Source organism: Pteropus alecto, unplaced genomic scaffold, assembly GCF_000325575.1.
Source record: "Pteropus alecto unplaced genomic scaffold, ASM32557v1 scaffold62, whole genome shotgun sequence".
NCBI lineage: Eukaryota > Metazoa > Chordata > Mammalia > Chiroptera > Pteropodidae > Pteropus > Pteropus alecto.
This window is the reverse complement of record NW_006432491.1, coordinates 3161188-3178749: the sequence shown is the minus strand read 5'-3', so window position 1 is coordinate 3178749 and position 17562 is coordinate 3161188. Positions and strand designations below refer to the sequence as shown.

The 17562-nt window shown below is 33.3% G+C and overlaps 1 protein-coding gene across 3 annotated transcripts in view; it reads left to right on the top strand.

Moving 5' to 3' along the window:
- PCMTD1 (protein-L-isoaspartate (D-aspartate) O-methyltransferase domain containing 1) overlaps window positions 1-17562 on the top strand; it is a 65317-nt gene that overhangs the window by 30137 nt on the left and 17618 nt on the right. For 2 of the 3 annotated variants that reach the window (XM_006907459.3, XM_025043727.1), the window contains one exon: window positions 10875-10977. In XM_006907459.3, coding sequence (XP_006907521.1) covers window positions 10875-10977 — 103 coding nt within the window. Of the gene's footprint in view, window positions 1-10874; window positions 10978-16943; window positions 17136-17562 lie in introns of all 3 variants that reach the window. The other variant, XM_015585948.2, reaches the window with a different exon arrangement.

The window sequence follows — 17562 nt, the reverse complement described above, 5'->3', positions numbered from 1 at the left end:
GGTGGCCCTCTTAAACCCCATTTCTTAGTCTCAGTCTCCAAGAGATGAGATCCTGTGCCCAGATGCATTTACAGGGCAACCTCAAAATTCATTGTATCTTGAATGTCTTACTTAATCCTTACCAGAGAGCAGTGTGGGGAAACAGACCCTTGTCTAAATGTTCCATAATGCACTAGATATTTTCCTTCTGTTACAAAGCTCCAGGGAGTCATGGGTCTTTAGTTACATGCATGACTGGTCACTGGACATTATTCTAGGACTTAACTGTGTATGATCCTGCAATATCAAGACCAAGATATCGTTCTTCTGATGGGAAATATTCATTTTGTGAGACAGGTAAAAGTACTTCAAAGAAGGAAAGGGAGAAAGAATAGAGTCTGTAAAACTATGATTATAGCTAATAAATCTTGGATCTATCCAGCTTTCGAGGAAGCTTAATCTTTTTTTCCCATCTCTTTTTTTTGTTTTGTGTTTTGAGAGCGTTTGAGTCAAGGAAGGGAGGCTACATCCATAAAAATCACTTGGAAACTAGATCCAAAGAAGGATGCTCACATGCTCCCTATAATTTTCTGAGCATGGTGAATCAGATATGGTTCTATTGCTCCACAGTGACCTTATTAACAGAAGTTCTCTCCTTATTAAGTAACTCTAACGCCATGGCTCTCGGCCACATTTATCTCCCAGTTACAAGATGGGGATGACAGGTGCTCACCATCAACAGTGGTTCTCATCTGAGGACATGCTCAGTATAATCTGGAGGAATCCAGGCTAAGGCAGGGAGAGCAGGGCATCTGTGCTTTGATGATACAGATAAGGAAGATATCCCTTGAGTTTTCATGCCACTCCAGAAACACACTTGTAGAGAGGTTGCGTTACCATCTTGAGAGAGCTATTGTTGTTCACTGAGAGGAAGTTAGGTTTATATTAACTTCAGGAAATTTCTTTTGATTAAAGGACATTTAAAACAGTTTTTCATAAATGGAGTTTATTTTTGCCCCAGATCTGGAGAAGAAATCACCTCATTTAGACAGTTTGTTTAGTTTCAAATTGAAGATAAATTCTTGTTCCACTCATTTCTTGAGGGTCTTCCTAGAACCAAGGAATTTCACAAAGAATCTTGTATTTAATCGATTCTCCTCTCAGTACTGTTTTCTTATATCTAGGCAATTCCTTTGAAAAATAGGGTATAAGAAAAGAAGCCTCCCAACTCCTCTACTTCCCAGAGTTGAGTTCGATATCAGAACCAGGAAGGCAAGTTATTCTGATAATCTTTCTAATTCAGGTAGGAGTGGTTCTCCATTCTGATCCTTTTTGCTTAGGGATTCACTACCATTTTCTAATATAACCCATAATATAAAAATTAAGATTTCTTATAAAACCTATAACATCAGGGACCACTGAACTTAATGACTTCCTTAGTCTTTTGCCTCTTTCCTCAGTTAAAAGGAGTAACTGCCAGAATCATTCCAATACTCTGTATACCACTACCTCAGCACTGCAGTATTATTTTCTAAGGGTGAAACAATTGATAAGCTTGTGTGCCTAACAGGAAACACTGTCAACATGTGTAAATAGCAACAATTGCCGTATTGTCCAAAAGGGCTAATTAGTTAAGTGATACGATGTCAGCATGTTTGGTCTCTGTACTCTTTCTCTTTTTACCACAGGACATGGAATGGTCCTTATTCAGCTACCCTTATATTGCCTTTGACCTCAGATACTCATGTTTTCTCTTTCATTTTAGCCCTCCTCAGTTCAGTGAGTTTTATTAAACTTGCAGAGCTATCAATTACTGTAATCCAGTTTGAGAACACTCTTATCATCCCAGAAAAATCCTTCATGCCCAGTTGTATCTACTCCCTGTTCCTACTCCTGCCCCTGGCAAACACTCATCTACTTTGTCACTATAGATTTACCTTTTCAGTACATTTCTTATCAATGGAATTATATAATAAATGGTCTTTTGTGTATCTTAGCATTGTTTTCAAGGTTCATCCATGCTGTAGCATGTATTAGTACTCCATTCCTTAGGGCTGAATAACATTCTGTTGTATGGGCATAGCACATTTTGTTGCTCCATTCACTTAATGGACATTTGGGTTACCACTTTTTGGAAGTTATGAATGATGCTATGAATATTCACATGTTAATTTTTGTGTGAACATTTTAATTTCTCTTGGGTGGATTCCTAGGAGTGGAATTGCTGGGCTGTATGGTAAGTTTATGTTTAATTTTTAAAGAACTTGTCAAACTTAAAAAATGGTTGCACCATTTTGTAGTCCCACCAACATTGTATGAGGTTCCAGTTTTTCCATGTCCTCATTGATGCTTGTTATTTTCTTATTAATAGGCATCTTAGTGGGTATAAAGTGATCTCTCATCGTGGTTTTATACTTCTCTAAGGACTGATGATATGGAACATCTTTCCTGTGCTTTTTGGTCATTCTTATTTCTCTTCTTTGGTGAAATGCCCATTCATATCTTTCCCCCATTTTTTAATTAAGTTGTTAGTATTCTTATTTAATTGTAAGTGTTCTTTATATATTATTCAAATATTTTCCTCCATTTTTTGATTAAGTTGTTAGTATTCTTATTAGTAAGTTGTAAGTGTTCCTTATATAATTTTGGATACAATCACTTTATCAGAAATATAATTTTTAAATATTTTTTCATGCCCTTTTAGAAGGCTCTTGGCTCACTTCAGGCCATAGAATCAGGGAGATCCAGATTCTCCCTCCGTGTGGTCCTCTGCGTCCCCCCACCTTGTTTTTATGGGGGAGTAAGACAGCACGTTCCGCAAGTTTCCAGGGTTCTCTTTAAGGTAGATTGTATTTTCTACATTTAACCAAACCCCAGTTTTCTCTCTGTCTGCTGTCCTCCTTTTTTTTTTTTTTTTTGGTGGTGGCGTAGAAGGAGGAAATTTTATTTTTTTTCTTTTGAGAAATTACAAATGTTGCTCTTGGTATGTGCTTTATTTTGGGATCTGAGCACATCTGTTTGGAAAAGAACCATTTCAATTAGGTTACTTGTCATTTTCTGAAATCAACAAAGCGCTTCACTGTTTAAACTGTTATTTCTTAGTCCCCATTAGGCTTTCGTGTATCTTCTGCCCGTACACCCTGTATCGAGTTGCCACTACTATTCTATATTTTATGGTTTTTTCCCCGCCTCGTCACTTCTTTTGGTCGTGGAGTGGAAACATTACTCTTGAACATCTCCTCTATTGCACCTAGCTCTGAAAATCAGTGATTTGTGTTTATGGATATTACTGCTAATCATTCCAGAGCAACAAATAGTAAATAATAAAAATATATTAGGAAACAGTACAGGCTTTAGAAATTTTACAAAGTCTTCATAGCAATTTTTTCTGGTTATTATTTCCACATACTGTTCTTGGAAATTGTAAGGCAATCCTATCAGTGGTGCGAAAAGTCTTAGGTGGTTCTCTGTGCATCTTGAGTTGTTAAATTAGGAATTAACTCTTCCCAACTTGGATCGTCTGTGTACCAAATACAGTCGATTCTTGTGAATTTGCCTACTTGCTAAAATTTATTTGTAACCCTCAAATTAATACTTGGTGGGGCTTTTGAGGTCATTCACACACGTATACAGAGGAGTGAACAATTTGAGTCTCTGTGAGCATGTTCCTCCCTAGCAGGGGTGGAACAGGTGAAGCTCCGCCCTCCTGTTTCCCCAGTCTTACAGAGATAGTCACAAGAGGGAGACAGAAGTGGGCAGTGCGGTACAAGCACCTCTGGCTCTGAGACCCATTTCTAGTTTCATTAGTGGGGCATCCTCACACAAATTACTTATCACTTTTGAAGTTTATTTTTTTCTTTTGTAAAATAAAATAGGCTTAACCAGGATGAGGTTTCAGAATTTCATATTATCTGTTTCATATATGTTCACATGTATCCATATTGCCCTGGTATCAGTGGTTCTCTTTTGCTAATTGTTTGCTGAACTTTTTATAACATAAACTATCACAAATAATGAGTATTGATTGTACATATTTCAGAAAATTACTAAATCTTTTTGAAGTTATATGTGTGAAATAATTTGTGAGTCTCTATCTCCCAGTGTAGGAGCTGGTGCCTACAGAATTGTCTTCTCATACAGTCTTACCTAGGCTGGCTTGGATCTTGTACTGAGTGCCGCAGATTAAAAACAGATTGACTTGAGTTGGTAGGGCTGCTTGGCCTGCTGAAGTTCTTGGTCCTTTCTGGAACCTGCCTTCACATTCTCTCTGGGTGGCTCCTGCAGGGTTAGTTCATCTCGCCTCCCAGACTTTTGACTTTCAAAGGTTGTTTCCCTGAATTTCAGATCTCTTTGCTTTGCCTTTATAAACACTCCTGTCCTTTTATGGAAGCTTTTTTGGCTTTAGCCTGTAGTGAAGGGCGGATCATTCTTCTGTCTTCAAGTAACAGCCACAAACAGAGGATTCACAGGTTTCTAGCACCAAGGTCTATCTGCCAAGTTCTAGACACTCTTGAATCTATCAAACTGTGCCAACAAAGTGGAAATTTAAATGTATAGTGCTTACTGCATATTTCTTCAGTGTACACAAGATTCCAAAAGTTCAGCCTGTCTCCAACTCAAGTTACCCTTTCTTACTCTATCCCACAAAATACAAAGCAGATCAGATTTTCTTCCTTCCTTCTCTTCTGTTTCCCATTTTGGTGAAAGGTGCTTTTTTCATCCCAAAATTACTCAAGGCAGAATCTGAACATCAGTCTCTTTCCTCTCTAATTATATTTTGTGGAGGTAATATATTCATAGGGTTAAAAAATCCAAAAGAATCAAAAGGCATAATTTGGAAGATTTTTCTTCTCTCTCTCTCCCCTCCATTTTATCGAGTTGCCTCCCCAATTCAAGAATAACTTTGTAGATTTCTAAGATTCTCTGCATTTTTGCATAATATAATTGAACCCATGAACAATGCGGGGGTTAGGAGTGCCCACCCCCTGGGCAGTTGAAAATCCACACATAATTTTTTTCCCACATGTAACTTTTGACTCTCCTCAAACTTAATAACTACATTCCCTTGGTATCTGTGGGGGACTTGTTCCAGGACCCTGCAGGTACCAAAGCCTGTGGATGCTCAAATCCCTTATGTAAAATGGTGTAGAACAATGCATACAGTTGGCTTTCTACATTCGAGGATTCCCAACTGTGGATCAAAAATACTGTGGTGGTTGAATCCATGGCTACAAACCCTAGGGATACAGAGAGCTGACTGTATATATTTTTAAAAATCTGTGTATAACTAGACCTGTGTAATTCAATCCCGTGTTGTTCAATGGTCATTGGTACTTACATGATGATTATAGAGATGATAATTGAAGTCAGAAGAACTTTCTTAGGTACATAAAGAATATGTATTACATTTTAGAAGATTTCTATTAGACCGCTAAAATTAATAAGAAATTTATTTTGAATGGAATGTATTTTAAGATTTACTTCTGTTAAATGCCTCGTTCTGTGATAATATCAGATAAAATAGATTTGACATATACTTACGATTTTTTGCTAGTATATTTTTAAATCAAGACATGAAAAGTACGCATTTTTTGTTTTGTATGTATGATTTGCCTCAGTCTTATTTGTAAACCCTTTAAACTTGGGATCATAGCTACATTTATGTACTTTATTATTCTTTCAAAAAGTAGTTATATTTGACACTCTGTCAACTGCTGAGGATACAGTAGTATGCAAGACACATCTCATACCTTTGAAATTGTGCATGTCATTTCTGCACTAGCATTGTGTGAACTCTATGGGCCCTTCTTCATTTAGTTCAGTAAGTATTTGCTATTTATATTAATTGATCACTCTGCTGACCCCGGATTATCTTCAGGTACTTCACAAATACATATGCAGTGGAATGAAAGAGCTGATGAAAATGGCTTCCAGGAGAATGATACATTAAAAATGAACTTGGATCAAGATCTAAAGCTGTTTAAATTAGCTTTTAAAACTATTCTTTACTGTGTTATAGTTGAGCACATTTTCCCTCAGTTTATTGATTTTGCTTTGGTAGAAACTTATCTCTTTTTTAAATTCCAGTGTAGCTGTATGAGGTACAATCACAAATTGCTCTGGACATATTAGACTTGAATATTTTCAGCCTGCTGAGTAGAAATATGTAAATGAACTGATCGTGACATCTGTTCTTGATATTTTTGACATTTTAGACGTAGTTACATCGGGGTTTGGGTCCATTTTCCGTAACTGTTTAAACCAACATTCAGATTTTGTGTAAACATATTTCTGTGATTCACATGTAATAAAAACAGCACATATATCCATAAGCTGAGATGAGCCCAAGGGACTGGAACCTGAACTTTCTGGTAAATTTCAAGACTTGCTTCATGAGGACTTTACTAAACCTAGAGAGCAGAGAACACATCTGTAGTCTTAGATATAGCCAGCCAGCTGGAGAATGGTTAAGCTAACACAGCAAGATTCAGTAAACATTTGAAAGTGTTTGTCTTTAATATGCATTTTTAGTGTGATATAGTGGTATGATGGAGAAACCATAGAAAATTAATTATATCTTAATAAGTAGCAGTACATTAGATCAATATCTCTTTAGTTAGTGATTAATTTTTTGCTGATTCTCTCCTTTACCTTTGCACTGTTTAGTGTCTATATTATACCCTAAGATGGTCATGGAAAAAAAGAATGAAACTTATACTTGTTTGCATTTCACCTGTTATTTGTCTCTGAATTTTTATGAAGTTACTTATAAATCTTCCCAAAGATGCTTAATTTCGTACAACTAAAATTAGTAATAAAATAATATAACTTTTTTTGAAGATGTTTTTACATATATATATTTTAGTTCTCATTGAGAAACTTTATACTAGTTTCATAGAAACCAAATAACTGATTAACCTGCTCCCTCTTGTGGTAAATATTTAGTTTTATCCAAAATGATTTTATTTGTAGTCATGTACTCTTGGTATCACTTTACTAATGAGAACAGAGATTTGGATAGTCCAAAGAGATTTTAAAAATTATTTAGATTGGGCTTTGTAATAATTAAGAAGGTATGGCGGGTGTGGTTAACCTGAGCTGAGCTGCATGTTAAGGTACCTGCAGAACCAGAGCTACACCTGAGAGATCCCTCTACCTGTTGGGGGTGGGACACAAGCATTTACAGTTTAAATTAAATTTAATCTACTTTTAAACTTAATTTAAAAATTCCAAGGTTATTCTAATATGCAGTCAGGGTTGAGAACCACTTATATAGGTTATGGTTTTGTTTCTACGACTAACCAGTTTGGTATGCAATGAGAGGGCACATTATAAGTTCTAATGATTTGTACCCATCTTGTACTTTATAGTATGTGAAGCACTTCTACATAATTTACATGGTTTTCTCTGGGACCCATTTTATACAGTAGGAAAGTCTTCAAATGGTAAGTGACTGGTCTCAGATTGTATAGCTGTGAAGAGGAGGAACCAAGGTTGAACACTTAAGACATCTGCCTTTAAATCTACAATTTTTCTCACTGTCCCACAGTGTTTAGATCTGAGTCCTCAGTTGAAATGATGGATCTTGAATTAGTTCATCTTTAGAGCTTTTCTAGTTATGTATTATGAAGTATATTTTGCTTGTGGCTATGTGTTTTATAAATTAGCTTTACTTAGAATTCTGAAGGTACCAAGAACTTTATTTAAATGTTGATTGAAGCTCTCAGATTTCTTTGGCCTGCTTCAAGAATACTTCTACCCTGCACAATATACCCAAAACAGCTTTTCGAAGTACTTCAGAGTAGGGCTGGAGTCAACATAGATGTAAATAAGAAATGTAGATATTGCATAAATACTTCATACTTATATTTAGTAATTATTGACCTTTATGTATAATCTTTGATTATTGACTAGTAGATGATAAGTGAGCTAGATTAGATCCAACTACTACAGAAGAAAAAATCTCTAGGTTTTATTATATTGGAGTTTTATTATATTTGTTATTACTCTTATTAAATGAGTTATTAGCCTTAAAAATAATTTTTAATATGATATACCTGGGTTTTTCAAATAACTTTGTCATAATAGACGATTGTATATAGTTCTTTCTATTTTCTCTTTAATATTTAGCCATTTTTAAAAATGTGTTACAAAAATTAAGCATTTATTATTTCATAGAAAAATCTTCATATTGGCAAATATAGAGTAACATTAGAATCTATTGAATACAAAGTCAAATACTTCATCTGTTAGATGATGTTAGAAAGTGTTAATACTTTTCTTATGGATACCATTTCATTTTTTCTATTGACAGCTTGTACCTTTCTGTGTGTTTATATTGTTTATTTTTTAAAAGTTTTTATTTTTAATCTCTGACAAGCTCATTTTTTATTGAAAAGCTATACATGCATACAGTTAAGACAAACTTTAGACAAGGGGTATAATAAAAAAATCTCTTATCCTAGACCTCTTAGTCTCATTCCTTAGAAGCAGTATGTATGCTTTTTTAGGTTTCTCTGTTTCATCTTTCTGTTCTATTGAATACAAATGTCAAATATAAGTTGTAATAAAAAGCACCACATAACATTTTTATCATACATTTGATGTGTTCTAGTTGTATGCTGCATTATAAATAAATGAGATATTGGTGACATTGCTATGTAAGTTCTGCCTTTTATTAATGCATTCTTTTTATTTTCAATATGTTAATTGTCAATTTATTAGTGATAATTCTAGATATGTCTCCATGTTATTTTAAAAATAAACAATTACATCTATTAAAAAATCATAATGATGTTGGCACTAGAAATCAATGCATAGTAGTATATTCTATGTATATGTTTATTGTCAGATCCTTTGTTGATGAAATTGTCTTCATCTGTGTCAAGGTGATGTTAAAAAGAAGTTATATGAAAAATGTTCTTGATATTTTCTTAAAAAACTTTAAACCTTATTTTCAAAAGTTGCCACTTTGCTTTTAGATAGTAAGAAAGCAAGGAAAGGAAAAAGAGACCATTGTCTTCTTTAAGTGAACAACCTATGTAGTAGTCTCTTTTGACCCAGAACTCTGAAGTTCACACTCCCTCTGTTCAGGCATTTTCAGATGTCGAATAGAAGCCTTGATTTTCGGATTATTTACTTGACACATTTATTATAGTGCTTATGCATTCGGTCTTAAGGAAACTTCAGATTCCAGCAATATTGACCTTTGTTGATCTCTTATAGCCCTAGTTTTCTTAAAAATGGTTGATTCATATAACTAGATTCTTAATGGATAATGGATATAAAAGTCTATTATGTTTTAGGTTCAATGGGTTACCTTAAAAGGTTAGAAAAAAGCAGATCAATTTCATTGAACAATATTTTCCGTACTGTGTACCTAATGTTAAGTAGTTGTAGCTTAATTTGAATTTTTAAATGAAAACGTTAATCAGTTTTCCTAACATTCTTTGTTTCCTTATGGAAATTCAGATTTTGAAAATATTTAGATTCAATCTTATATTTAAAAAAATGACATAACTGCTTCTCTAGATTTGATTTTTTTGCCACTTTTATTTTTTGAAAAAAAATTTTAGTTTTAATAAATTTATGGTAATGATAAGGAATCTCAAGAGGTCTTAAATGGCATTGGATGAATATTCCAGTTTTAAGATAAGACCAACGAACAGTTCGTTCAGAATAATTTATTTTAAAAACTATAAAAACATTGCAAAGAAAATTCTGTTGTGGTTTGATGGATCAAGTACCTTTTTAATCTTTTTATTTGAATACATTTTTAAAGTAGAGTCATTTTTTTTTTTTGTGATAGAAATATATAGTAGGTTAAAGCATTATCTTTATCTGATGTTGGCTTGAAGATAGTATCTGAAAATTTTGGTGTAATTTTTATAGTTTAGGTACTTCCTAGATCACAAATCATTTTTTTCATGTGCCCTCTAAACATAATTGATAGCTGATTTTTTATTTTAAAATTTCAATATATATTGTATTTTTAATGATATTTAGTTGGTGGCATATCTACTTAAGTAGTTCCTAAGATAAATATAAGATGCAGATACAAAATAAGTCCATATAAGATACAGAAAATAAGAAACACACAAACACACACTTTTCCCTAGGAAACCAATCTCTCAGTAAAACAACAAATGTAAATTAGAAAACCCGGTTGACAGTTGCAGAAAGGAGCTGGCATAACTAGAAGAAATTGTGTGTTACTTTCATGTGGGTCATGGAGCATGCACAGTAGCCTTAGGAAACGTAAATCCAGTTAGTCATAATCACAGAAAATTGTTACCAGGGTGGAGAAAGAGCCATCTCAGAAACATCTGGGGCTGAGAAAGCTCTCCTGTATTTCTCTCCCGTATTTCTCATCCCTAGAATGTCACTCATTCTTGGCTATGTGTAAAAAAAATACCAGGTAAGAAGTGTGAAGTATGCTGAAACAGGAGAGTAAAATCAGTTCTGCAACAAGTAACTGATGGCCACATTCTGCTAAATGATGGGAGCTCCAAAAGGCAGGATGTGGTCTTGGCCCTTGAGGAAGTTAGCATTTACTGGATAGTAGTCAGATGTCATGAGATATTTATACAATATCTATGTCAGCCTATGGTTTCAGGATTTTAGATATTATCAAATTTTTAACAATAAATATAATGATAAAGAACTTAAACCTCATATAGTGTATGACTATTTCTTTGGCAATATTGTCCTGATAGATAAGCATATTTTTAAGTTTAAGTAATGTTAATAGATTTCTGATGAGCTTTTTAAATCTGTGGCTAGCAGATATTCAAATATTTCACGTCTTCTTTAAATGCTCCTGTGATAAATGAACAGAAATTAAAAGCTCTGTAATGACATTAATATTTTTTATAAAAATGCTGCTACGATTGCAGGTCCTTTTGGAATAAATCATGGGATCGAGCTTCATTCAGATGTGGTGGAATATGCCAAGGAAAAACTGGAGAGCTTCATCAAAAATAGTGATAGCTTTGATAAGTAAGTATATCTATAGTTTTGGTTTTAAAGCACTTGATAGATATGTGTGACATGTCTGTTTTCAATACTATTATTGATCCTGAGTTCCTCAGTTGAATGCAGCAAAAATCAATGTGGTATAAAGTGAGAGAAGAATTTAACTTAGAAAAATTATTCTATGGTATAATTTTTATTTTATAAGTCTGTAGTAAATAATAAATGAAAAAAATTTAATTTTATGCTACTATCACTTTATTAGTAGGGTAATATTCCATTTATTAAATATCATACAGGTACCTTTCTTGAAGATACAAAGATGCTTGAATTGGAATACTTTTCTGAAACTAGTTTTATACCTTTGGGATAGTAATTTAATAGTTCTACCCTCTTTATTTGTAGCATAAGGGTGATAACCTGTTAGCATATAAATGGCTTAAAAACACTCAATTATTTTGTAATATATCTAGAGGAAATTATGATAGAAATACATTGATATATCTTGTATGATAGGGTTTTGTTTGAGAAATTTGTTTATAAAACCATTGTATTGGACTCATACTTTGCCTTTGAGGAAATACTGCATAGACTCCTTGAGCTGGCAGGGAAGTCTATTTGGTGCATAACGTTTCTAAAATTCATCAATGATAGTACTATGGAACAAGGGCTTCTTATGCTAAAGTCCATGATCTCTGTGACATTATATAAAATTTGGAGGGCATTTATATCTCAACTAAGTCATATTTTCAAAGAATTCCTCAAAGATAAAAGGAATCACAAGCTTAAAACTTACTCATTTTATGTAAGTAAGTTTTAGTGCAAAAATATTCAGAATTTCAACTTAGCCTGCTGGGAGTGTGCCTTACTCATCTCTAGGCCCCGGCCATGACCATGGAGGTGAGCCACTTGGAAGAATCTGGATGAGGCTGAGGATTTTTTTCTAGAGTTTAGGCTTGGGGACAGTGCCAAGATGGAAGCCAAGAAAGCCCTGTGAATAGCCCCTAGAGTGTATCTTTCTCAGCATCCCCCTGCCCCTTCCCCTTCCCCTTTCATTTCCCCTTGCCAGTTTGTATCTATCCTCTGGCAAGTGGCGCTTGATTGGTTGAAGAACAGAAAACTGATACACTGCAGTAAAATCCTCAGTGTTGTAGAAGGAAGGGGAAGTTTTGTATCTACCAAGTGTGATTGTAACTAGGTTATTCTTCAGTAACAGACAAGCTTGGGAAAGTTTGGAACTGTTATTTTGTTTTATGACTAATTCTCAATGGATATGAGCAAATCATTTGAATTTTCTGCATCAATTTGCTGAACATTCTTTATCTTATTTACATTTGTCTTTATAAATAGTTAATATTTCACATTTTGAATCATTCTTCTAGTGCTTACCGTGTTGGTTCATATTCTCTTTCTAAGAATAACGTTGACAAATAAAATACTTTTTTGCCTAAGTAATTTTATAAGAAATTGAGATTCAATTTAGCATTCTTTTGTTTTTCTGTTTGTCTGATGATCAGTAGCATATTAAGAGCTTAAAATCTGGACATAAATATTTTTATATTGTTTATTAAAACTATAGAATTTTGTTAAATTTATTTAATTTCTACTATTTTAAGTATTGTTTTGATGTTGAAACTGTACACACAAGGACCTTTTGAATGCATTTGAACTTAGAAATTACAAAAGTAATATTAGTAAAAGCAAATTTCTGAGGTTTGTTGTAAGGTCTTTTATGTCTGTTAGCTACATCTCATGTATTAATACTTGAGGGCATAGATACTCAGTTTTGGGTCATAAATCAGGCAGAACAAACTCTAGGAAGAATCTGGAATCACTGAAGCACCTCTATACAAGTATCTATGGACCTCAAATTTATTGCTGACAAGTGGGCATGGTCCTGGGAAAAAGTAAAATATGTCTTATTTAAAGCATTTTTCTATGTTGATGTAACTTAAATAATCCATAACAGATAAGTTTGAAAACTATATTTAAGTGCCTCAATTTTTTAAAATTTTCTAAAATCATTTTCATGTAATTGTAAAATGATCAAATTTCCCCGGCTTATATTTCTTGAGTTTTCTTGTTTACTGAGTCATTTAGATTATTATTTATAAAATGATGAAGCATAAAATATGGTTATGTGACTGATCTAAATGTTTCTTTATACTTTTTAATGTTATTTTAGTTAAAGTAATGGGACATGTTATAGTTATTTCTGAAATGTTGCAACTAATTTTTAGGACAGATTCTTCTGTTAATAAACTAGTCTAGAAAATGAGACAGTTCTGGAAATGTTATTTATTCTGAATTTCAAGTAGCATTCTGAAATATTAGTTATATATTTCAGAGTATAAAAGTATTTTGCATACAAAGAGTAGTAGGTACCTGGGAAAATGTTTCGTTTTGTGTAAAGTCGTGAGTGATTGAAAGTTAAGTATTCAAAGTTGATGAGTCATTTAGTGGGCTCCTTTTTTGTCTTTTTATAACAAGTGATTTTAGTGACAAATTATAAAGATATAGTAGTTTTCTTCCTATCTTTTTTGTGTTTGATGATTTCCTTGAAATTTTTCTTGATGTTTGTGGATAGTATTTCTACTTATTTTCAGTTTTTTAAGTTAAAAATAACTTGTCCTCTAAAGTAATTTTAAAAGTACCATTTCAAAGAAGTTTCATTATATTTAGTTGTATACAGGTCATCAAAATATATATTTTAATTAATGAAATATAAAGTAACTCAGGAAAATTAATTACTATTTATGTATTTCTTAGTACCAGATTATCTTTGATTATATATAACACAGAATTGATAACTAAAACCTCATACTCTTCCAATCTTATTTATCCTGTTGGTTTGGATCTTTTTTTATCAGTTCCTTTTTTTCAAAAGTATTGTCATGTCATGCTTTATAAAGTTTCTTACATATATCTATTGGAGATCACAGTGAAATTCTAAATATGGTAGGTGAGAAAAAATTGATAAACTCAACATTCAAATGTATAGTATCAAATGACTTTAAAAGTACAAATGTGTGTTTTCATGTGTGCTCTATGAAGCAAGCTTGGTTTCTGAGTCTTCAAAGTAGTATGCATCCCTTGTTTGAGAAACAAGTATCCTTAGTATAATTTATGTACTTACAAACTTTTTTCCTATGTCTTAGTTCCTTATCAGCAGATGAAATAATTTGGAGAAGATACTTTGAATTTACTTTGCTTAGAGATGGGAAGGAAGATTTATTCCTTTACCTGTGGTATTCCCAGATTCCATATATGAAATCTGGTTTTCAATATATGAATTTATACTGATGTTTGATTCAAGTGTTCTCTAAAACATTGGCAAATGTTTCCATTAAAGGACCAGATAGTAAATATTTTAGTTCTCCTGGGCTAAATGGTCTTTTTTGTAACTGCTCAGCTCTGCTGTCAAAAGCAGCCATAGACACTATGTAAAGAAATGGGCATGGGGCATTCTGTTTGTGTTACGTGCTATTGAGTCGGCTCTGACTCCTGCTGACCATCTGAATGAGTGATCTCCACAGCATCCTGTTCTCAACAGCCCTGCCCCCTATAGAGTCATTCCTATGGCTTCTTTTACGGAGTCAGTTCATCTCATATTTGATCTTGGTCTTTTCCTGCTGCCTTCTATTTTTCCCAGTGTTATTGTCTTTTCCAAAGATCTCTGACTTCTCATCATGTGCCTGAAGTAGGAAAACTTTAGTTTTGTCATTTTTGCCTTCAGTGATGTTTGAGGCTTAATCTGCTCTGGGACTCACTTGTTCATTTTTTTCAGTGGTCCAGGGTATCTATTATAGACACTTTATCAAAACAAGGGGTGAATGGGATTTGGTCTGTTACCCATAGTTTGCTGACCCACTTTCTATTCTTCCCACACACTCTCCAGAACATCTTTATTTTAGCCCTCTCTGGTCTAAAGAAGTCTTTGGGCCTCTTAGGTATCTGGCCTTCATGAAGGAAGGAGAAGGTTGGGAAAGGTGAAATTAATATGAATCAGTATTTGACATATACAGTAAGCAAAATAATCTCTCCATCTGTAGTTACTTGGAAGGGTAAGTCAGTAAACCTTTACCTTTTAAATATTTTGCAAATGAATTAGTAATTGATATAGCATTTATATATATAACTACATTTACGCATTTATATAATATATACACATGTGCATGTAGTTGACTTAGCTTCCTAGACTGCATGCTTTGGAGTTTTCCATTTCCTTGTAAGACGATAGACCTATTCCCCCTCCCTTCTTGAGGATACTATAGCTGATTTTGGAAGTATTCTATCAGTAGCCAAATGAGTACAATATAGTTTGATTTATTGAAGATTTTCATTTTATTTGAATGGAGTCGTTTCTATATAGTTTGTCATATAAATGAGTCATGATACGAATACCAAAAACAGTAATGAGATGATAAAAATAATAGTGCCTAATATGTATTGTCTGTTGATTAAGTACCATGTACCATTCTAAGTGTTTTATCCACAGTCGAAGCAATATTGGTGTCCACATTTCCCAGATGGGAAAACAGAATTAGAGAGGCTGTAACCTCGGCTAGGTCAGTCTTTTTATTTAATTCTAATTGAGCTATGTTAATGTAAACACTGATTTATTCTAATATTTCTTCCAGCCATAAGCTGCTACCAATGAATTACAGCCAAGCAAGTTAGCCCCAGATACAAAGTTGAAGGAGTACTTTTATTTTCATCATTTATTTCCTTCTAATGAGAATTAAGGAGCGCTAACATGGTTAAATGCACCATAGCATTTTTATTACAATGCGCTCCTACCCTGGTAATTAATGAGACCTACAACGAGAATTACTTTTGAGGACAGAAGCAATGCATTCCTCAAATTTAGTTGAAGTGTAAATTTTAAATTCAGAGATAGTGTAGTCTTGTATTTTAGAAAGTTTAATTGATTTATGGCAATATATAGTGTCCTAATTTTGTTTTTAATTATAGGTTTTAATTTTTCACGTGATACGATTTGCATTGGAAAACTTAAATGCTTCTGTATTGTCAGCTTTACCACTAAAGTAGTTCTGCTACATCTTTAAGAGAATTATAGCATAGTTGAACTAGTTTTGTTATCTATTAATATATATTCAACATTATTTCAAAATATTTCTCAGATATTTAAATATTTTTATATGCTGATAATTTTCAGATGGTAGTTTTATAGCAATTATTGCAGTTTGTAAACAGTTTTTAATGACAAACATTCAATTGGCAGGACAGAGAAATGCTTAAAAATAGTCCTCAAGGCTGTCAGTTATATATTTTAACATCATTTAGAAGTGGCGTAAAACTAGAATGGCTTCAAACACATTATTAAGAGAAGAAATTATTGTTAAAAACATGAAATCTCGCTTTTGCATGAAGTATTTGTCACGTTTCCTATATAAAGTTTAGAAATTGTTTTTGATCCTATGGATTTTCCTGAAGCTTCATTCAATAAAAAATCACTGGATTTACTTTTAACACTCTGCTTTAAATAATGCTTGAATTATTCTGAGGTGAGTTTGAAGTTGGAAGGAAACACTTGGAAAGGTAAAGTCTTTGGTTTTTAATTTTTAAAAAATTAATAGCTTAATTATTGGTTGTAAGAGTTTTTGAATAGTATAACTGCATTTGGAGATCAAAAGATTAACATTTCCCTGGGTTTTCTTCCCACTGGAAAGTTCTGAAGTTTTGTCGTGTTCTAATGAAACAGTCATAGCTCTGAAAACTCAAAATGTGTATTTTGACGAAGTGTTTTACAAAAAAGGAGTTTCTGTGATTCATTTGGCAGGTTGTTTTGGATGAGGTATGAGAACAAGGTAGGATTTTTTCCTAAGTCCTTGAAATCCTTTATTCCATTGGAATAATTGTCTAAAATTTCAATGACAGCATCCTGTGGCACATGATTAACTAGGTGTGCAAATTGTCAGCCCCCACTTCAACAGTGTATTGAAGGGGAATGTTGTTTTTTCTACTCTCAGTCAGCTCCTAGACCTAGACTATCCGTCTAAGAGGGAAGCTGCAGGGCAAGGCTAGGTCACCCTGATCTCCTAGCAGCTTATCAAAAGAATTATATGGGCAAGTTGGCAAGGTCCCTGCTGTGAACGAAATCATCTGTCCATCTCAAGATGAAGATATTCCAACATGCACCTATAAAGAAAACCACTGCTAAGGTAAGTGATTAGAATCCTGGTGTTATTTCGGGCAAGTGTTCATGTTGTAAACAAGATATATGTGTGTTCTCTATTATCCCACATGATTTTCAGTGTACATTTCAGTAGGAGTATGTCAAATATTTTTCCCTCTCTACATAAGAGAGTCTAAAAAGTACTCATTAGATTTTAAGGTTAAGTCTAAAGTGAGTGAGTTTATAGTTATTACCCACATTTCAGAACTATTTTTTTTTATACAGATAACGTTGGGAGGTATAACAATGTAATTTAGGAGTATGAGTCATCTCTTTCTGGGAAACTTTGTTTTGGTATTTTTCTTCAAAGAATAAAAATGATTGCTACTTTTCATTTTAATAACAGACATAAACTTTTAATGAACTCTCCTAAATCAAGTATAAGAACTAGGGAAAGCATGCATGTACTTCTA